This window comes from Sorex araneus, chromosome 1 (genome assembly GCF_027595985.1).
Source record: "Sorex araneus isolate mSorAra2 chromosome 1, mSorAra2.pri, whole genome shotgun sequence".
Lineage (NCBI taxonomy): Eukaryota > Metazoa > Chordata > Mammalia > Eulipotyphla > Soricidae > Sorex > Sorex araneus.
The window spans coordinates 250,542,185-250,564,516 of NC_073302.1; the positions used below are offsets into that span (position 1 = coordinate 250,542,185).

Consider the following 22,332-nt stretch of genomic DNA (forward strand, 5'->3'; position numbering starts at 1 on the left):
GCATCCAGATGGTTTAATGCTAGGGCCAGAGGACGCTGGCATGTTCAGGTCATCCCCTGCAGTGCAGGTGGGAGGCTGGGAGTAAAGGGTCTAGGACTACACCCACCAGTGCTTGGGTGGCCACACGTCCAAGGGTCAAATCCAGATTCCTGAATCTAAAACACCTGACCCCCAAAGGGAAATAATTACAGCAGATGACTGGAATTACTTTTCTACAGATGTGATAACTATATCCATGAGTAAATCTTCTTTTTCAGACAATGTTGGTTTTTGTCCCATATGACAGACTTAATGCTTGTTTTATAAGGTCAAACTTCAGTTTTGCAATTAATAGAAACTAAATGCCTTTAATGAATTGTTCCCTAATTTAGAAAGGGATTTAAACTAACACTTGCCAGATCCTAGCAAATCTGTTACTACTGTCATCCCATTGCTCATCGATTTGTTCGAGCGGGCACCAGTAATGTCTCTCATTGAGAAACTTATAGTTACTGTTTTTTGGCATATCCAGTATGCCACAGGTAGCTTGCCAGGCTCTACTGTGTGGGCGCGATACTCTCAGTAGCTTGCCGGGCTCTCCGAGAGGGTCGGCCGTGTGAAAGGCAAACGCCCTACTGCTGTGCTATAGCTCCACCACAGAAATCTGTTACAAAAAAAAAAACTTTAAAAATTTTGAATTTATTGATGTGTAGGATTTATTATTGAAATCATTAAGTCTTTCATAAGACTTGTACAAAACCTTTGTCATCCATTTAATGAAGAGGCAACATTTATTTATTTATTTATTGAATTTATTGAATCACCATGTGGAAAGTTACAAAGATTTCAGGCTTAAATCTCATTTACACAATGCTCAAACACCCATCCCTTCACCAGTGCACATATTCCACCACCAAGAACCACAGTAAACCTCCCCCCCCAACCCCCGGAAGAGGCAACATTTTGACTTAAAAATTACATTCCCTTTTTGTACTTTGTTTTGTGTAGCACCCACCAGTTTACTTTTTATTGACCTAAACTCAAAACTGAATGGAATAGTTAGATTTTACAAAGCAGATCATTGATATTAAATGTGGTTAAGTTGCCTCACATTTTGAAATTCAAAAGATACAGAGCAGGGAGCTAGATCAGATGGTAGAACACATGCCTAGCTCATGAGAGACCCCCTGAGTTCTGTCCTGGCAGTACATGAGTCTGGTATCCCCAAGTGCATGATCTCTAGATATTACTATGGAATGGATTCCAGAGTTATCTTTTGGTTTGTCATTTGGGCTACACCCAGTGCTGCTCAGGTGCCATTCCCAGCATGGTACTTGGGGAAGGGGGTGCTCCCAGGAGTTCTCTGGGGATAATGAAGTATTGAACTGAACCCAGGGCTCTGGCATGCAAAGCATGTGCTCCAGCCCTTTGAGCTGTTTCCCTGGCCCAGTTCCAGTGTATCAGAATAGCAGAGGATGGACTGGCTACTTTCCATTCAAAGTAAGATGTCATTTCAGATATAAATGTGTGCTGGCTTATATTTAAGAAACAAAAAGATATTTCAAAATGAATTAAAGTGGTTACCTTAGGGGCTGGAGCAATAGCACAGCAGGTAGGGCGTTTGCCTTGTACATGGTTGACCCGGGTTCAATTCCTAGCATCCCATATGGTCCCCCGAGCACCGCCAGGAGTGATTCCTGAGTGCATGAGTCAGGAATAACCCCTGTGTATCACTGGGTGTGACCCAAAAAGCAAAAAAAAAAAAAATAAAATGTGGTTACTTTAAAAAAGGGGGGAATACAAATAAAAGGTAACTTACATTCATCTCATGTACTTTGTGTGTGTTACTTTGGAACCATGTAAAAATTTTAACAATTATAAAAGTTTTAATTCAAAAAAGAAAAGAAATTAGCAACTTCTAAAAACTTAAGCACAGTAGAATATCAGCCTAATTGTCACACAGTAGAATATCAGCCTAATTGTCTCCCTATCCAATGGGAGTCATTGGACAATCACAGAAAGAATTTAAAAAAAAATTTTTTTTGGGGGGGGTCACACCTGGCGATGCTAAGGGGTTACTACTGACTCTTTACTCAGCAATTACTTCTGGCAGTGCTTAAGGGACTGTAGGAGATGCCGGGGATCAAACCCAGATCTTCTGTATGTAACACACATGCCTCATCCATTGTCTTTTCATTCCAGCCCCAAACTATTTAATTCCTGAATAATTAATTTTAGGCCTGGGATACAGCTCAGAAAACTGAAGTGCATTCTCTTTTGTTTTTATTTAGGGACACATCTGGTGGGGCTCAGGGTTTAGTCTTAACTCTGTGCTCAGGAATTACTCCTTGTGATTCTCTTATGGGACCTTATGGGATTCCAGGGCTCGAACCCAGGTTTGCCGTGTGCAAGACAAGTGCCCTGTCCATTGTAGAATTGCTCCAGCCCTTTGAAGCACATGCTTTTCATTCAGTTACCCTAGGGATTAGATTCTCAGCTCTGTGCAGGCCGGAGTACCTGTGGGTCCACACTGAGTTGTGGGAGCAGCTCCCAGAGCACCTAGATGGTGGGCCACCACTGCCCCATCTCCAGCCAGCACTGCCAGGTGTGGTCCAAAATAAAACAACAAAAATTAATTTTTAAACAAGACTAACTCCTAGATTCATAAAATCCCAGGTGGTTGGTGACCAGAGGAAGATGGGAATGAGTTGGGGGAATAAGTTAAGGGCCAATTTTGTGTTTGTGATGCCAGCGAGTGAAGCCAGAACCTCACATATGCAAGGCATGTTGCTGTCTCCTGTCATTGTTATTTCAAAACTTGTTTGAATATACGTATGTAAGAAATATGAAAGTAAAATAGTAATCAAGCCCATGCCATAAGAACTTAGATTTAGGGCCTGGGGATAGCTCAGTGTTAGAACACCTTCCTTGCTTGCTAGAGATAGCAGAGTTCAATCCTTGGCACCACCCCACAAGCGCCAGTCATGATCCCAGCAGCACGGACATTTGGGATCCTTGACACCACAGCAAAGTGTGCAGTTTCCAGTCTACAGAGAAAAATTAATCTACCTTCCCTAATGAACTGTATCACTGAAGAACTAAATTTTTACATGAATAGTTTTCTTTACAGTGGTAACCCATCAATAAATGAAAAAGAAATGAGGGCGGGTAGAGCATTTGCCGGGTTCAATCCCCTGCTTTCCATATCTTTTCATATTCCTCCAAGCACCCTTGCTAGGCCAGGAGTAATTCCTGAGTGCAGAGCCAGGAGTAACCCCTAAGCATCTCTGGGTGTGACCCAAAAAGCAAAAACAAACAAAAAGAAATGAAAGTGAAACAGCAGCATTTTGTAATCTTTGAGTAGTATGTTTATGTTTTGAGCATCAACAGTTGATAATATCACAAAAGAGAATATCAAACAGTTGAACTCTTTTGAATAGAAGATGATATCTTCACATGCGGAAAAACAGCCTTCCCCCCAAATTTAATCAGAATTTAATTGAGTGTTTAGGACTAAGATTTTAGAGGAAAAATAGGGAAAAAATGATGCACCGCTCAGTGGATTACAATTAGCAAGATCCTGACTCTGGATTCTGCATGGCAAACAGTCTAATTTCTTCATTTGCAAGGAAAAATAGAGATAAGGATGATGGAGAAGTTGGGGGGTACCCCAAATCTTAAAAATACATATCAGCAAGGGTGTGAAGAGATAGAGTAAGAAGACTCTTGCTTTGCCTGCAGCTGAGAACTGCTAGGTGTGGCCGCAAATATTTCCCATCTTCAAAACAAAGTAGAAAACTTACCAGTCATTTTCAATGCGAGGACCATGTTTGGGTCCTGATTCAAACAAAAACCTGTTACCCCCTCCACCCACTCTGCCTACACACATCATCATTTATGATACCTGAAACTATTTTAGACATTTAAATTTCTTTTGATATTAAGGAAATAATGTTTCTTAATGTGTGCTAATAGTGTAATCCCTGAGTATATAGCCAAGAGTACATTGAGCACCAGTGAGTATGGCCCCCCCCCCAAAAAAAGAAGTGGTTTGAAATCTTCCTTGCTTTTGATAGTTGATGGGCAAATAAATTGTTAGACATATCCATTTTGCTATTTCATCTACCCAGCAGACTCTACTTTTTTTCCCCCCTTCTCCAGTACTGGGAATCAGAATCACACAACAAAGAAAGTACAATTCCATTCCAGCTATAAACTTATAATATTTTGTAAGTTTTGGTTTTGGGGCTAGAGACATTTGGGAACCCTGGCTTTACAGCAGAGCCCTGCAACCCAGCATGTTAAGCTTTTCGAGTAGTAGTTTTGTTTTTGTCTTTTTGTTTTTTGCTTTTTGGGTCACACCCAATGATGCACAGGGGTTACTCCTGGCTCATGAACTCAGGAATTACTCTTGGCAGTGTTCGGGGGACCATATGGGATGCTGGGAACCAAGGCAAACACCCTGTCCGCTGTGCTATCTCTCCAGCCCCGAGAGTAGTAGTTTTTTTAAAGTGTGAACATTCTTTTTTTTTTTTTTTTTTTGCTTTTTGGGTCACACCTGGCGATGCACAGGGGTTACTCCTGGCTCTGCACTCAGGAATTACCCCTGGCAGTACTCAGGGGACCATATGGGATGCTGGGAATCGAACCCGGATCGGCCGCATGCAAGGCAAACGCCCTACCCGCTGTGCTATTGCTCCAGCCCCAAGTGTGAACATTCTTTCTGGTCCTTTTCATGGTGTTTTTGCTTAGTCTCTTTTCTACCATAAAATCAGTTACTTTTTTCTTGGAATATCTGGAATCAGCAACATATAAGGGAAAAGGTTACATATTTTATCTTCTGTATTTCCTAGCACTTTGTGGGTAGGTTGAGGAGTGATCAACATTGGATATTATTTCAAATTTGGAACTTTGCATCGATTGAGAATTTTATCAGTTGTTCATTTATAAAAAAGAATGCATGGACCTTATGTAGTTTTGTAGTACACTGTTATTTCAGTAAAAATGTTGAAGAAAGGGCCGGAGCAATAGCACAGCGGGTAGGGCGTTTGCCTTTCACTCGGCCGACCTGGGTTCGATCCCCGGCATCCCATATGGTCCCCCAAGCACCGCCAGGAGTGGTTCCTGAGTGCAAAGCCAGGAGTAACCCCTGAGCACTGCTGGGTGTGACCCAAAAAGCAAAAAAAATAAATAAATAAAATGTTCAAGAAAAAGTAACCCACAGCAATTATGCATACAATATAAAAATAAAAGTAGAGGACTAAATAAATGATTTTTATAGGCTCTTGGAACTTTTCCTTTTAATAGAACATGAACTGTTTTGAAAATATTTAGAATAATTCTATAATAAGAAGTTAGCTAATTTCAAACAACTATTTATTTAAAATGTTGTGTTTATAGTCCTAATGGGCGATAGCACAGCAGTTAGAGCTTTTGCCTTGCATGTGGCTGACCCGGGTTCAATTCCTTTGTCCCTGTCAGAGAGCCCGGCAAGCTACCAAGAGTATCCCGCCTACACGGCAGAGCTTGGCAAGCTACCCATGGCGTATTCAATATGCCAAAAACAGTAACAAATCTCACAATGGAGACGTTACGGGTGTCTACTTGAGCAAATCGATGAGCAACGGGATGACAGTGATACAGTGACAGTCCTAATGATGAAATGGAAATAATTTTCTTACATATTTTTGGGGTTGGAGGCCACAACAACCAGTGTCAGGATCACTCCAGACAATGCTTGGGGACTATGGTACTAGGGATCAAACCTGGGGCCTTTGCATGAGTACTTAGAAGGCATGTACTGTATCCCTTGAACCATATGCTCAGTCTCTACATTCTTCTTTTTTTTTTTTTTTTTTTTTTTTTTTTTTTTTGCTTTTTGGGTCACACCTGGCGATGCACAGGGGTTACTCCTGGCTCTGCACTCAGGAATCACCCCTGGCCGTGCTCAGGGGACCATATGGGATGCTGGGATTCGAACCCGGGTCGGCCGCGTGCAAGGCAAACGCCCTACCCGCTGTGCTATCGCTCCAGCCCTCTACATTCTTCTTTTTAATCAAATAGGAGTGGGTGAAGGACAGTGTGGAATGATCTCTTTATTTAATTGGAAAAAAAGATGTTTTAGGTTTTTTAAAGCCATACCCATGAGTGCTCAGGACTTTCTCCTGCCTCTGTGCTCAGGGATCACTCATTGCAGGGACTGGGGTGCTGGCTTTGAACCCAGTTGGCCCATGTACAAGGTTCTGCCCACTATACTATTTGTACTATTTAAAATTTTTTTTTCTGTATGATTTTTCCCCCCCTGACTACACTTGGCAGTGCTCAGTGCTTACTCCTTTTTCTGAGCTCAGGGATCACTCCTGGCAGTGCTCAGGATTATGGGAAGTGCTGGGGATTTGGATATGTGCAAGACATGCACATTATCAACTGTGTTATCTCTCCAGCCTCATTTTTTGTATAAAATTAAAGACTTGCATTCATTAAGTTATATATTATCAGTCCAATTCTGGAAGTCGTAATTACACATGCACACACACACACACACACACATCTTTAAAATTTCTATCCAGTCTTTGGATAGGGGAGATAGCACGTAGAGGGACTAAGTGCTCACTTTGCATGAAGGAGGCATAGATTTGATCCCTCTCATTGCGTGGTCCCCCAACCATGTTTTATATGTTGGTATAAAAAGTGTTGTATATAAATATCTATATTTACTATATACTTTTTTTTATTATCATCCGATGATTTACCAAGTGGTTCATAATGTAGTTATTTGAGGCATTAAATGTTTCAACACCAGTCCCGCCACCAGTGGGACCTTGCCTCTGCCAAAGCCCCCCGTTGCCCACCCACCATCTCAGCCTGCCCCACTTGCAGACACAGTCTTATTTCCTTCTTATTGTTTGTTCCATCACAAAGGGAAGTGGAATGAACAAATCTTGATCAATAAGAGTCAATTGGTAGCATGTCTCACAGTGATGTTACTGAAGTCGTTTTCTGAGGATCTTCTGTGCTGGTTGGTGCTAGTTGAACTTTCTGTGTTACTGTTGATAGTCCTTGAGCTTGGTGGTCTTCTTTCAGTCATATTTACTGTGATCCTCCTACAATGACAATACCATGAAATTTTGAGGTGCCAAGGCCACACAGTCCACGAGCTATAAGATCTGCAACAATTGGGTGGCTTGGCAGTTTAAAAGGTTCAGTTTTGTACCATGTCTGTATTGGACCATGGCCATGTCCCATGTCTGTGTTGGAGGGTGCTGGGTATGGCTCTTGGCTGCTGTGCCTCAGGTAGCAAGGGGCGTATGCCCACCCCTGTTCAGAGAAGGCGGCAGAGGCCTCAGCTGGACCTGTCTGCCTGGAAAAATTCAGTAGTCCCGTGTTCTCTTAGTTAATTAAGGGATGTGCTTTGGGTCAGATGACCAGAATATGTGTTCCAGAGCAGTATCTATCCTGTAGCTAATCTTCTTTTCCTCTTAATATGTTATAGTTGAAGCTTCTTGTCAAAATGGGGATGAAACCATTGAAACCATCGAGGCTGCAGAAGCTCTCCTCAATATGGACTCCCCTGGCCCAATGCTGGATGAAAAACGGCTAAGTGAGTGGTTGGTTTATGAGTGTTCATGATTATTATCTTGAAAGTTCAGTTGTGCCTTCTTTTTTTTTTTGTTAGATGATAGATATCAAGAGACCATGGAGAGGCCACAGAGATAGTACAGTGGGTAAGGTGCTTGCCTTGCATGTGGCTGCCCTGGGTTTGATCCCTGACACCGTATATGGTTCCCTGATCATTGCCAAGTGTGACCCAAAACCAAAATGAATAAATACAGACTAGGAGGCTGGATAGATAGTATAGGATGTAAGGCTCTTTCTTTGCATGTGGCTGGTCCTGGTTCAAATCCTTGGATACCACCAGGAGTGATGACAGAGCATAAAACCAGGCACCTCCCCGATTATCACCAGGTGTCACTCATATTCCCCCTTCATAAATGTGTTTATAGTAGTAGTTGATGTGCCTTTGTAAAGTATTCTGTTTAAACAAGAGTTTTATAAAAATTGAGAAGCCTTTAGAAATAATAAGTAATTTAGTTTTCAAATAGCTAGTTATCATTATATCTTCTATAAGTCTCACTTTTTGGGCATTTATAGACTACTCTATTAGGATTTAATAATTTCTAGATAATTATGAGTGAATAGGCAAAAACCATTGAAAATTTTCTGACATTTCATTGCAGAAAATTTATTGTGACATTGTTTATCTGCTTTTATTTTAATTTTGCTGGAGAGTTTTCCAGGCCTCAAGCATTCTAAACCTGAACTATATCACTGAGCTATATCCCTGTCCTTATTGTTCTTTTAATTTTTAGCATCCCCACTGTGTATGTATTTCTCTGTGTGTGTGTGTGTGTGTGTGTGTGTGCCCACGCACACGTGCTATTGGTTATCTAATACAGAGCTTCATACATGCTTATGTGCAAGATAAGTCCTTTACTGCTAAGCTATAACCCTTCTTGTTCTGCTTTTACTTTAGTTTGTTTTATATTTATTTGTTTCGTTTTGTTTCTGCACCCAATGGTGCTCAAGTCACCACCCTTGGCTCAGAGATCAGGGATTATTCCCAGAGGTGCTCAGAGGACCTTACAGTGCCGGGGATTGAGCTGGGACTCCCTCATGCAAAACCATTCCTCTGGCCCTTGTTCTGCCTTAAAACATTATGTTCTCAGAACTGAAGCAATAGTACAGCAAATAAGGTACACATGGCTAGATTCAACCCCCAACACCACGTATTGCGCCCAGTGCCCTGCCAGAAGCGATTCATGAGCTCAGAGTCAGGAGTTTCAAAGAACAATAGAGTGGATAGGGTTTGGCCTTGCGCACGGCCAGCCTTGGTTCCATACCCAGTTCCTATATGCTTCCCTGGTCCCCACCGGGAGCGATCCCTGAACAGGAAAATCCCTGAGCGCTGCCTGATGTGACAAAAAAAACAAGAGAAAGAAAAGAAAATAACAAACTCATCAAATTATTACTAAGTCAGTTAAGGGTATTTTATCCTATATATTTTAGTCATGAATGAGACAATAATGTGATACACTGATGGTATTTTTTTCAAGCTTATGACAATTTTGAAGGAAGTATTTTGTGTGAATAACTATAAAAGTGAAAAACTAAAGGTCATGGAGGGTAAGCAGTACGGCGTGGACATAGAAAATATTCCAGCTGAGAATCTCAGAGATAGGCTTTCTCAAGGGAGTGTTCAGAGTGGGCTATAAATGACAATAAGCTTTTTATAAGTGAGGAATCTAGAAGCAACGTTGAAGATAGAGAGGGGGGAGCTGAGCCAAAGACCACAGGCCTGTGGGGAGAAAAATCATTTGAGAGTAAAAATATGCTGCAGTGGGAGGGGGGCTAGAGAGATAGTGTATTTAAGGGCTAAGGCACTCTCCTTGCATGTGGCTGACTTAGTGTGGTCAGTTCAATCCCTGGAACCACGTACAGACACCTGAGCACTGCCAGGAGCAGCCCCTACATACCTCCAGGTGTAACCCAACTCTCCTTTCCCCTCCAGTGATTTATTTTGTTTGTTTGGGGGGGTGCACAGCTGGCAGGCCGTGTTCAGTGCTCACTTCTGGCTTTGCGCTTGAGGATCACTCAGGCAGGGTTCAGGGAACTATTTGAGGTAGCCAGGGATTGAACCAGAGTTGGCGTGTGCAAGGCAATCACTCTACCCGCTGTACTTAATTTTTCCAGTTTCTTGAAGTGTGAGATTCTTGCTGTGTAGGACATGAGATTGAAAAGATAAGTTTGATTTAGGTTGTGGAAGCTGGCAGGTATACTGTGGGTCTGGAGTTCTTAACTAACGCCCACCACCCAACTATGGGAAGATCCATCAATTTGTTTCTAATTTTTAAAATAGAGTTTTTGTAGAATAGTATGATCAGATTATTCTGATGTTTCAGAGAATAAGTAACAATGTTGAAAAAGGTTAAGAGGAGAGGAGCCAGAGCAATAGAGCAGCGGGTAGGGTTTTTGCCTTCCATGTGGCTGACCCGAGTTCAATTCCCAGCATCCTATATGGTCCCACGAGCACTGCCAGGAGTAATTCCTGAGTGTAGAGCCAGGAGTAACCCCTGAGCATCACTGACTGTTGATCCAAAAAAGCAAAAAAAAAAAAAAAAGTTGAGGAGAAAAGATAGACCGGTTTAGGAAGTCAAATAAGGAAGATATTGGAATTTTCCAGTGTAATCTGGACTAATTTAAGGTACCTGATTTAGAACTAGAGAAAATGAAAAAATATAGAAACTGGCTTTCAAAATGTCCTTTCCACCTTACATAGAGGCAAGAAATTATTTTATGAAATTTAGATTTATAAAACAAAGTTGATTATAATTAGTTGATTTTATTTCCATTAGATAATAATATATTTAGTTCATCTGAAGATGACATTGTTGTTGCCCCCATCACCCATGTATCCGTCACATTAGATGGTATTCCTGAAGTCATGGAAACGCAGCAGGTCCAAGAGATGTACACGCACTCCCCTGGAGCCTCATCACCGGAGCAGCCTAAGAGGAAGAAAGGTGGGTGGTGAATTTGTTTAGGGTCAACAATCAAATCTTGGTGTATAACTTAAAGTTTTTATTCAAGGGTATTTCTATTCCAGTTAAAATTTACATAAGAGGAAAGAGCACAAAGCATAAATTAAGAGATACTTCTTTGTACTTAACTCTTTAAAAAATTACTATTTTATAGTAAAATTATAAAATTTTATAGTAAATTATAAGATATTTATTTTATAATATAAGACATTCGGTTTTATCGTACAGAAAAAGAATTTTCTAACTTTAAGCCCTTTTTATCCAAGCTAAGAGTTTAGGATTAAGGTAGGTCAGCTTCCTTCCTGGCATATAGTTTAAAAACTAACAATACGGTTTTAATCTAAGTTTCCAGAGGGGAAAATGCAGCGTTGGGAATTGACAGGTAAGGAATTTAAGAGGAAAGTGTTAGACTATGTTAAAGGAAATTTTTAACTTAAGTTTTAGGGCCAGTCTTTACTTGTGTGTCACACCCTTTTCATTCCATGGTTTTCCACATCTGGTTCAGCTTGCTTAATATTTCAAGTTTTTGTCTCAGTTAAATATTTCACAAGTTATCCAGTAACATTCTATGAGTCATAAGTGAAGAGAAAAATAAAAGGCAATCATGCACTGGCATTGTGGCTCTGAAGGCTAGTAAGAAAGGCATGCCAGTCTTGATAATCCAAGGAACTTGGGTTTTATTGCTCATTTAGAAGTAAATGCTTAGTTGTAGTCCAGTGTGAGCTAGGGTATTGGTCAGATTTTCTGGAATGTAATTAAGATCCTTGAAAGGCTGTGCCCCTAGGAGAAAAGCAGTTCACCCATTAGCACATACAGCTGTCAAGAAACTTGTATTTCTCACCTGGGGCTCAGTAGTGGAAAAAAAAAAACTATTCATAAGGCAACTTGTCTTCACCTGGATTTACAATTAAATTTTAAATATTCACTGACTTTAGGGATTCCTAGTCAAATAATTAACATAAAAATCATCCCGGGGGCTGGGGAGATAATTCAAAAGAATGGAGCATTTGCTCTGCATGCTGGAGCCCCAGGTTTGATTCCTGGCACTACATGGTTCCTTGAGCATCATTGGGAGTTACCCCAAGTACCGCTGGGTGTGACTCAAAATAAATATATGTGCATTACAAACACACACACACACACACACACACACACACAAATATAAATAACCTTGTGGGCTGGCAAGGTAGCACAAGAAGTTGTGCACCTGCCAATCACGTGCAAGGTTCTGAATTTGAGCTCTGGCATAGCATAATGCGCAAAGCACTGCCAGTTATAGTCCTGTGGTCTCTGTGTATATCACAGGGAGTAGCCTCAGGGGCCTTCAAAGCATCACTAAGGATGACCACTATCGAAGGATATTGTTTAATTGACCCCAAGGCTTGGAACACCTTGGAACGCAGCAGAAATTCTTTTTTTTTTTTTTTTTTTTTTTTTTTTTTTTTTTTTTTTTGGTTTTTGGGTCATACCCGGCGATGCACAGGGGTTACTCCTGGCTCATACACTCAGGAATCACTCCTGGCAGTGCTCGGGGGACCATATAGGATGCTGGGAATCGAACCCAGGTCGACAGCGTGCAAGGCAAACGCCCTACCCGCTGTGCTATCACTCCAGACCCCCACAGCAGAAATTCTTATAAAATTGCTTGGTTGGGCTGGAGCAAGAGTATAACATGTAGGGTGCTTACCTTGCATGTAGTAGGCTTGGGTTCAATCCCCAACATCCCATGTGGTCTCCACGAATAATTCCTGAGTTTGGAGCCAGGAGTAATCCCGGAGCATCTCTAAGTGTGCAAGCGCACTCTTCCTCCCCCCCAAAAAAAATTGCTTGGTAAAGCCATACATTTAATTTTTGTCCAATCTCTCTGACCCCAAGAGTGATCTTTTTGACTCTTTTCATTGTGACTTTTAGTTACTCAAATAACTTTAGAAATTTTTTTTTTTTTTACTGTTTAGGAATGGGTTGTTGACTGAGTTGCTGTTCTACATTATACTGTTCTATATTATCCTGAGTTAATCCTTAAAATAGACACAGACAGTAAGCCTAAAGAATGTCTGAGTAAACTGGGTATTAAGTACTAACTGCAATAACCTTGTGTTCTTAATCTTTAGTCTTCCTCACTTACAGAGTGGTAATCTGTTCAGTCAGCATGAGTTTCTTCACCTATAGGACAGGCACTGAACTTAATTATATGGCAAAAATAGATCACAGACTCTAGGATAGTCAGCTGACCCAAAGTAAGGTTGTACATAGCACAATTTAACACAGTTGGGGGGGACTTTAGTAATTATATGAAGGATAACTTAGATGTTTGTTTTCTATATTGAGCACCACAAATTTGCCTCATTTACTTTTTGTATCTTAAGGGCTTGGGGAAAATTTTAGTATTGAAAACTATATGCCCAGATATATTCAGAAGAGAGGAAAGCAAGTTTAAAATACATTTTAAACTTCATCTTATTTTTCCAAATGAGCTAAAGCATCATTTACTTCAGAAATATTTTTGTGAAGGCCAGAGTGACAGTACAGTGGGTAGGGTGCTTACCTTGTGTGTGACCTTGGATTTGATCCTCAGCACCCCATATTGTCCCCCAAGTCCTACCAGGAGTGACCCCCTAGAGCAGAAACACAAGTGAGTCCTGAGCACTGCCAGGCCCCAAAACAAAAACCCAGTGTGTATGGTCTGTGTATAAAGTATTTGAAATTTCGAGTAAACAACAGAATAGCATTTATAAACAACTAAATTGTTCACACTCTCTCATTTTTGAGAGCAACTATTTACATAGAGCTGTTCTCATTTCAGGGAGAAAAACTAAACCACCACGACCAGATTCCCCAGCCTCGACCCCAAACATATCTGTGAAGAAGAAAAGCAAAGATGGGAAAGGTAAGCAATACTATAAGTTCCCTGAGAAGAGGTAACGTTCACATTACTTTGAAATATGCAGATTTATAAGTAGAAACCACCATCTTTTTTTAACATAGATGGATCTGAGTGCTACTTTTATTTTTTTTCTTTTTGGGTCACACCCGGTGATGCACAGAGGTTACTCCTGGCTCTACACCTGGCGGTGCTCACAGGACCATATGGGATGCTGGGAATTGAACTCTGGTTGGCCAAGTGCAAGGCAAACGCCCTACCTGCTGTGCTATCGCTCCAGCCCCCTGAGTGCTACCTTTAACTTTTGAAATACCTCTTTGTATAAATACACTGATAATAGGACTCAAGACAGTTTTATTTTTCTGTCAAAGTAATCCATCCTTTCTTGCAAAAAGAGTCTCCCAAAATTTTGAGTTCAGGTTTTGAACTTAGGTTTTTAGTTCAAAGACACCTTATTGTTACAGAGTTTTAAAATTTTCATAACTGCTACCAAAACAGAATAAGATGTTTATGGAAAATCTGGACCTCCTATTTTCACTGTTCTATATCGTAGTTTTTAAAGAGGCAAAAGAAAAAAAGTTGTCTGAGTGTGTTTTTACTAAGTCATCAAAAACCTAACTGGCAAGATTGCTCATTAGGCATCTTCCATAGTACAAAGAAAGAGATCTATATTAGTTCCTAAAATGTATGACTGGGACCGGAGCGAATGTACAGTGGGTAGGGCATTTGCCTTGCACAAGGCTGACCTGATTTCGATCCCGGTATCCTATACGGTCCCCTGAGCACCCCCAGAAGTCATTCCTGAGTGTAGAGCCCGGAGTAACCCCTGAGTATTGCTGGGTGTCACCCAAAAAAGAAAAAAAAAGTATGACTGTTATAAGCAATATGAATTTAATTATATAAAATTCAACTAAAGTAATGTTAATGTGTTTTATTGTGTTACTTCAAATAAATTTAGTTAAAAATAATTTTTTTTTTGTTTCAGGAAACACGATTTATCTGTGGGAGTTTTTATTGGCACTGCTCCAAGACAAAGCTACTTGTCCTAAATATATCAAATGGACCCAGAGAGAAAAAGGCATTTTTAAATTGGTAGATTCCAAAGCAGTATCCAGGTTGTGGGGGAAGCATAAAAACAAGCCTGATATGAATTATGAGACCATGGGAAGAGCTCTCAGGTACGTGAAATTGTGTAGCTGAAAGTTAGAAGTATCATTTCTGTGGCAGGGTGTTCACTCGGTTGTAGTGTGCATCCTTTGCATTGATTAGATGGTTAGATCAGGGCTGCATGGCTTCTCCCCGCCTACCCCCAAGAATTGACAGAATGGACCCCAAAGGGCTGGAGCTATAGCACAGCGGGTAGGGCGTTTGCCCTGCATGAGACCAACCCAGGTTTGATTCCCAGCATCCCATATAGTCCCCTGAACACTGGCAGGAGTAATTCCTGAGTGCATGAGCCAGGAGTAACCCCTGTGCATCACTGGGTGTGACCCCAGCAACAACAAAGAGTGGACCCCCAAGCATGGAGCTGGGAATGGCCCCTGAGCATTGCAGAGTGTGGCCCCAAAACAAACAGCAATGATAACAACAAAAGAATATTTCTTAAATTCCTTAAGTATAAGGTAAGTGCTTTTAAGAAATTTTCAAAAAATGAAAAATAAAAAATAGAGGAATCAAAGAAATTGTATATTTTATCTTAAATGCTAAAACAACAACTTTTCCCCCCATAAAAGAGATTTTAAAAAAATCTCTTTGGAGGACTTTGAGGGTGAGTCACACTTGTCTGTGCTCAGGATTCAGTCTTGGAGGTGCTCAGGATATGTGGTACCAGAGATTGAAATTGGATTGGCCATGTGCAAGGCAAGCACCTCACCTGCTGTCCTTTCTCTCCAGCCTCATCAGTACTCAGTTTGTTTTGTGTTGTTTTGTTTTTTGGCCACACTGACTATTTTTAGGACTTACTCCTGGCTCTGAATTCAGGAATTGCTCCCTGGCTGGCTTGGGGACCGTAGGGGATGCTGGGATTGAACGGGAGTCAGTTGAATGCAAAGCAAGTGCCCTACCTGCTGTGCTATCTCTCTGGGCCATATAAGTACTCATTTAAATTGAAATCTTAGTCCAATAGGAGAAATGTTTTACTTCCAGAAGAAGAAAAAAAGCAGCAGCAGCAAACAGATACTTATTTGTAAAGGAATCAGAAACTTAAAGTGTTATCAGGAATTGTACATTGATCCAGGGTTTCTGTATTGGGCTATTAAGCACAAAATTCAGCACAGTAAAATAGCTGAATAAGGTTTAGGATAGGTGAGTTATAAATAGGAAGGTGAGTTATAAAATTAAAAAGGAAGGTGAGTTATAAAATTCAGGTTTTAGATATATATGTGATAACTTGTTGTTGTTATTTGTGTGATACATTAATGCGGTGGGAAGGGTAAACATTGTGATTTTTTTCAGTGGGGTGTTTCCCAAGTACTCAGGAGGGCCCAAATACACAGCCTGACATCCCACTGCTGGACCTACCCCCCCCAGCTGTCAGTGGTGCTCAGGGCTATGTGCTCAGATTCGAACTCTTCTTGCCTCCTCTGCCATACACTATTTTTGAACTGACATTTGGGGGTTGGTTTTTTTTTTTTTTTTGCATGCTTGTGTGTGTGTATGTAATATCATCTTTTCTTCATAGTATGCAAGTATATGAGAAAGATTTATAGATTTATTAACAATAGCAATGATTTTATAACCTGATAACCTAAAACTAGAGCTAGTTATAATGTGTACTGCGACTTAAAGGCCACATTTTAAAAATGTAATTAAAATAAATAAAATTTTAATTATTTCTATTTGTACATTTAATTTTATATAAAACATAAATTAGATTTATAGAATTGAACTGAGAAGTTGGCAGGAACATGATTAAAAGGCATGGAACATAAATTGAGGTTTGTCATAGATTTGATTATTCCAGAGAGTTGGCAAAAGAGTATATAGGAAAGAAAAAAAATGAAGGGCTAGACTAATCTTTATATTTTGTTAAAGATTTCCTAATCAGAATTAACTTTAGGTTGACTTGGTAATAAAGACCTTTATCTGAAATAACTGTATGCTTTCATATATTTAGAAAAGAACTTTTAAAGTAAATGATATTCTTATAGATTGCCTTTCATTTAGAATTTTTCACTAGTTTGTAATTTTGTAACTAGAAACACTTTTAATTGAATATATTTACATTTAATGGAATAAAATATGAAATTATTTGTTTTGAATAGGTACTATTATCAAAGGGGTATTCTGGCAAAAGTAGAAGGTCAGCGCTTGGTGTACCAGTTCAAGGAGATGCCAAAAGATCTCATTTGCATAGATGATGAGGATCCTAGTTCCAGCATAGAGTCTCCAGATTCATCACTGTCTGCCACAACCACTGCAAGTAGAAATCAGCCAGGCCGATCCAGAGTGTCTTCAAGTTCGGGAGTAAAAGGAGTCACTACAGTTCTAAAACCTGGGAATTCAAAAGCTACAAAATCCAAAGATCCTGTGGAAGTTGCACAGACACCAGAAGTTCTGAGGACAGTGCAGCCCACACAGTCTCCTTATCCTACCCAGCTGTTCCGAACTATTCATGTAGTGCAACCAGTACAGGCTGTCCCAGACGGAGAAGCAACCGGAACCAATAACGTGCAGGACGAAACCTTAAATTCTTCCGTTCAGAGTATTAGGTGAGAAAATCAAAGTTACCATTACATGTCATTATGTAATGTTGTTTACCAGAGCTGCTATTTTTTTCTAAGTGATTCCAGATTCAGAAGTGAAAATAAAAATGAAACAGATTTCAAGCTAGAATTCTTTATCAAGAAATTGTTTCAGCAACAGTATAAAGAATGTCTTCTGCTTATGTTAAGATTTCTCATCTTTAAACTTTAGCATTACTTGTAACTATCGATTTGTCTAGTCCACTCTACTTTGTGCTTGTATGTCTGTGGTATCCAGGTTCTCACTCATCCAAAGCGCACACACACATCCAAGAGCCATTTCCTGGTTGAGTCCACTACACTTTTTTAACTGGCTTAATTTAGAAAAGAGGTTGGAGTGAATCACCTATAAGAATATCCAGGCAGTGCTTTCAGATCCTTTTTTTCAAACCAAGTGAGAAACTGTTAAATTTAGTGGAATTGGAGAGAGACTGGCCTCTTGGTACACATTGAGGTCTTAAGAAGTAGACGTTACTCTTTGAACAAGAGACTCTGATGGAATAATTCTCAAACTCAAACAGGTATGGAAGTGAAGAATATACGGTTCCTTTTACATGCCTTTAACAGTTGTAACAAGTAAAAAAAAAAAACTGCTAATACCTGAATATCCTGTTGTAGACTGATCTTGACAACTTAGTGATGTGGATGGCAGTTTGCACTTTGGTATCAGTATTCTCCATGAATGGGCAGACTCTAGTCATCTGATGTCTTCAAGTTCCTTTGTTGTACTGAGTCTTCTTTTACTTTTTTTTTTTTTTTTTTTTTTAGGGAAGGGAGGATTAAAAAATGTTTTGTATGGGGAATGGAGAGATAGTTCAGCAGGTAGAATGCTTGCCTTGCACCAGCTGACAGCTGACCTGGGTTCAATCTCCAGGATCCCACACAGTCCCTCATGCCCACCAAAAGTGATTCCTGAGTGCAGAGCCAGGAATGACCCCTTAGCACTGCCCAAAAACCAAGAAAAAAGTTCTGTTCAAAGCTCTATTTTATGACCTTCCCCTTCCCTTCCCTTCCCTTTCCTATTATTGCGATGAGCACGGGGAGCATATACTTAGTTGCTGTGCTTGCCGGGGGTTGCGCATTTCAGCTGTTGCACTTGGACCCCTTTGGTTTATTGGACCCACGGGTTGGCCATTTGAAGTAGAAATTATCTAACTTTTGTAAAATAGCTTTACACAATTCAGAGGAAATAAAGTTGAAATGCAGTTTTTTGCTGAGTTTTGCAAATACATTAGTTTCATATTAACAATAGATAGGCAGGCCTGTAGTGATAATACAGAGGGTGGGGTGCTTGCCCTGCAGGAGGTGCCCCAGCAGAAGTGATCCCTGACCACAGCTGGATATAATTAAAAAAATAATAATAATAGGTAATAACTATAACTTTCCACATCTATAAAATTCTGAGATTGACTTCTGTCATTATGTACATCCTAAGTAGATGGAAAGAGTATAAATAAACTGAATTTTACATTAGGAAATTTTGTTAAATTTGTGGCCTTGTGGCTAAATTTTGTGCTTGAATTTATTTTTTGCCTAAACTTGAACTTAGGTTTTGCTCTCTCCTCCAGCTAATAGAACTCTCATGAAGTAAATATATTTATGACTGTGTCATATAATATGCTATATGAACTGTGGACTATGAGTACTTGACTTAATATATATGAGCTCCTGAGTTTAAACTCCTGCGCAGCAAAACAGAAGTGATAAAATTCTTACCATAATCTTGTCACATGCGCATTTGATTCTGAAGTGGTTTATTTGTCTTTGTGTGGGGCCGTGTCTAGTGGAGCCGGAGGCTTCTCCTGGTGTGGCGTTCAGGGCTCCCTGTGGTTCCCGAGGGGTCATGTGCTACGGAGCAGAGTCCCCAGGGCTGTTATATGTGAATCATGTGCTCTTGCACAGTGAACTACTCCCGGGCTCCAAAGTGACTTTCATATTAAATTGATTGAACATTTTTCTTCTCTCTCTAGAGGGAATGGTTGAAGACAATTACAATGATCCAATTGATGGATCTTAAATATCAAAATGATGAAGGTGAATCAGATACTTAAAATAATAGTCTCATCCAACAAAATCACTTTCCCATCTCTATTAAGGGACTTGATACGACTTCTTTTTGTTTGTGTTTGTCCATACCCAGCTGTGCTTGAGGACAACTCTCTGCTCTGTGCTCGGGGATCTCCAAGTGGTTCTGTCCTCTACTCGAGGGATCCAATCCTGGTTTCCTGCCTGCATGTGCTCAACTCACCAAGTTCTCTTTCTGACCCCCAGATTTTTTTTTTTTTAATTTTTCATTAGTGAACACCGTGAGGTACAGTTACAGACTTACAAACTTTAATGCTTGCGTTTCAGTCATACAATGTTCGAGTGCCCATCCCTCCACCAGTGCCCATTTTCTACCACCAATGGTCCAGCATCCCTCCCACTGCCCCCAGTCTGTCCCCTCCACCCCACCCCGCCTCTGTGGCAGGCATTCCCTTTTGCTCTCTCTCTCTCCTTCTGGGTGTTGTGGTTTGTATTAGAGGTATTAAGTGGCCGTCATGTTTGTCTAACCCCCAGATTTTTTCACCAACTTTTATATATATGTATATATGTGTGTGTGTGTGTGTATATATATATATATATATATTTGGCTTTTTGGGTCACACCTGGCGATGCACAGGGGTTACTTCTGACTCTGCACTCAATTCCTGGTGGTGCTTGGGGGACCATATGGGATGCTGGGAATGGAACCCGGGTGAGCCTCGTGCAAGGCACACGCCGTACCTGCTGTACTATCCCTCCAGCCCCTCACCAGATTATATTATAGTTGAATTGCCTGAGAGTTTTCTGTTGGAGATTTCTTTATATTGTTATGTACAGTGATTATATAGGATTTCACAAAAAAACAATATGGGAAGTAGTATTAGAGATGTACAATATTTTGTTAAACGACTTGTCATATTTTTACGTTAGAGAGTATACTGATTTTTCACTTTGTTTTATGATCTCAATAGGACCATACAGGCTCCAGCCCAAGTCCCAGTGGTCGTATCTCCTGGGAACCAGCAGTTACATACAGTAACACTCCAGACAGTGCCAATCACGACAGTTATAGCCAGTACAGATCCATCTTCAGGTGCTGCGTCTCCAAAATTTATTTTACAAGCCATTCCATCATCACAGCCCATGACTGTACTGAAAGAAAATGTCATGATACAGTCCCAGAAGCCTGGTTCTCCTTCTTCGATTGTCCTTAGCCCTGCCCAGGTCCAGCAGGTTCTTACCAGCAATGTTCAGTCCATTTGCAATGGAACTGTCAGTATGACTTCATCTCCGTCCTTCAATGCCACTACCCCAGTGGTGACCTTTTCTCCTCGCAGCTCACAAGTCGTTGCTCACCCACCTGGCACTGTAATCACTTCAGTTATCAAAGCTCAAGAAACAAAAACTCTAGCACAGGAAGTTGAGAAAAAGGAGATTGAAGATAATTTGAAAGAAGACCCTGAGAAAACAGAGCAACAGCCACAGCCTTATGTGATGGTGGTGTCCAATTCCAATGGATTTACCTCTCAGGTAGCTGTGAAACAAAATGAATTGCTGGAACCGAACTCTTTTTAACTGACATACCAAAGAAATTGTCTGATTTTTGTTTTTGTTTTTTAAGTCATCTTCAGTTGTATGCAAACTGTCTGATTCTAAATTCTGTGGTCTTCTAATTTTGTAGTTAATTGTAAGGAATAATTTAGAGTTAATTTAGATTTCGTGAGATAAGGGGAAAACCCAAGTGTTTCTCTTTGTTTTCTAAATCATTTGTGAAGGAACAGGCATTTTACACTATGAAGATATTCTGTCAAGATTTTTTTCCCCAGTTGCTATATCATGAACTTTTTTTGTGGTGGGGAGGGGTTGGGTGGGACCTGGTGGGAGTTTGGGTATCAGGGGCTGCTCTCCTGCTCCCCCCTTCCCTCTCAGTGCTTAGGGATTGCTCCTGGCGGTGCTCAGGGGACCATGTGGTGCTGGGGATTGAATCCAGGCCTCCTACATGTAAAGCATGTACTCTAGCCTGTTGATCTTTCTCTCCAGCCCTCACAAACATTTAAAATATTTTTTCTAAAAACTTACATTACCTTTTTGGATTCTTTTGTACATAAATATAAAACAACTGAAATTAATATAGGAACTGTTCTCATTCCAATTAAGTCTTGATTCTTTCGAGTACAAGATATCTATTATGTACCTTGTTAAAATTATGGTTTCACTTAGATTGACTTTAGTTAACTGCACTGTATATTAAAATGAATATATAAAATGCATCATTAAAACTAAAACCTGCCCACAAAATGGCTAAAACTGTTGTCAGAGGCAGGATGGTGTAACAGCATCAGAGAGGGGGTTTCCTAACTGTCAGGAACTCCTCTTGATCTCTGGACATCGGTTCTCTCATGAAAGAGATGCATTGAATTAGACTAGGTGGTGTCAAATATCTACATCCTTTCTTCTTCTAAATTGTATTATTCTAACACCTATATTTATATTCATTAAGACATTATCAACTTATTTTCTAATGTAAATATAACTGAAATATTTCACAAAAAATGTGACCTACAAAATTTATTCTTTCATTATCCCTAGAACCTGAATTTTGTTCAGTAACTTTCTAGACCACTATCCAGTGTGGTTCCTTAATAAATTGAAATTGCTGAGGGCTAAATGATATACTGCTATTCTGAAAGAGCTAAGGCTGCTTTTACAGGCTCAGAATTCAACCAAGCTTTGGGCTAATCTGGCTGAGAAGTCAGCTACTGTAAGAAGCATAATTGCTTTGTATTTTGGATCATTTTTTTATTGGGGGTGGAGGGGGAAATTGCATATAAAGAATATACATATATATCCAAGTTTCTGAAGTAAAGTTTTTAGATTAGTTTTTCAACTGTAAATAATGTACATTTAATTTCACAGGGAAAAATTGTTTTCTGCAAATTTTCTAGTGTAGCAAAAAATTTTTGTAGATGGAAAATTATGTTTAGAGTCTAATGTTGTATGTTTTCATATACAGAGTGAATTTGTATTTAAACAAAAATTTTAATTTTGGAATCCTAAACGTTTTGTATCTTTAATTGGTTTATTATTAAATAAATCATGTAAAAAA

At 40.0% G+C, this 22,332-nt stretch overlaps 1 protein-coding gene across 3 annotated transcripts in view; it reads left to right on the forward strand.

The window, feature by feature from the left end:
* Positions 1 to 22,332, forward strand: part of ELF1 (E74 like ETS transcription factor 1) — a 121,839-nt gene extending 99,507 nt beyond the window's left edge. For 2 of the 3 annotated variants that reach the window (XM_055131354.1, XM_004604601.2), the window contains exons 4-9: positions 7,472 to 7,579; positions 10,392 to 10,559; positions 13,381 to 13,464; positions 14,444 to 14,636; positions 16,722 to 17,168; positions 20,198 to 22,332. In XM_055131354.1, coding sequence (XP_054987329.1) covers positions 7,472 to 7,579; positions 10,392 to 10,559; positions 13,381 to 13,464; positions 14,444 to 14,636; positions 16,722 to 17,168; positions 20,198 to 20,801 — 1,604 coding nt within the window. In that variant the 3' untranslated portion in view covers positions 20,802 to 22,332. The remainder of the gene's footprint in view (positions 1 to 7,471; positions 7,580 to 10,391; positions 10,560 to 13,380; positions 13,465 to 14,443; positions 14,637 to 16,721; positions 17,169 to 20,197) is intronic. The other variant, XM_004604602.2, reaches the window with a different exon arrangement.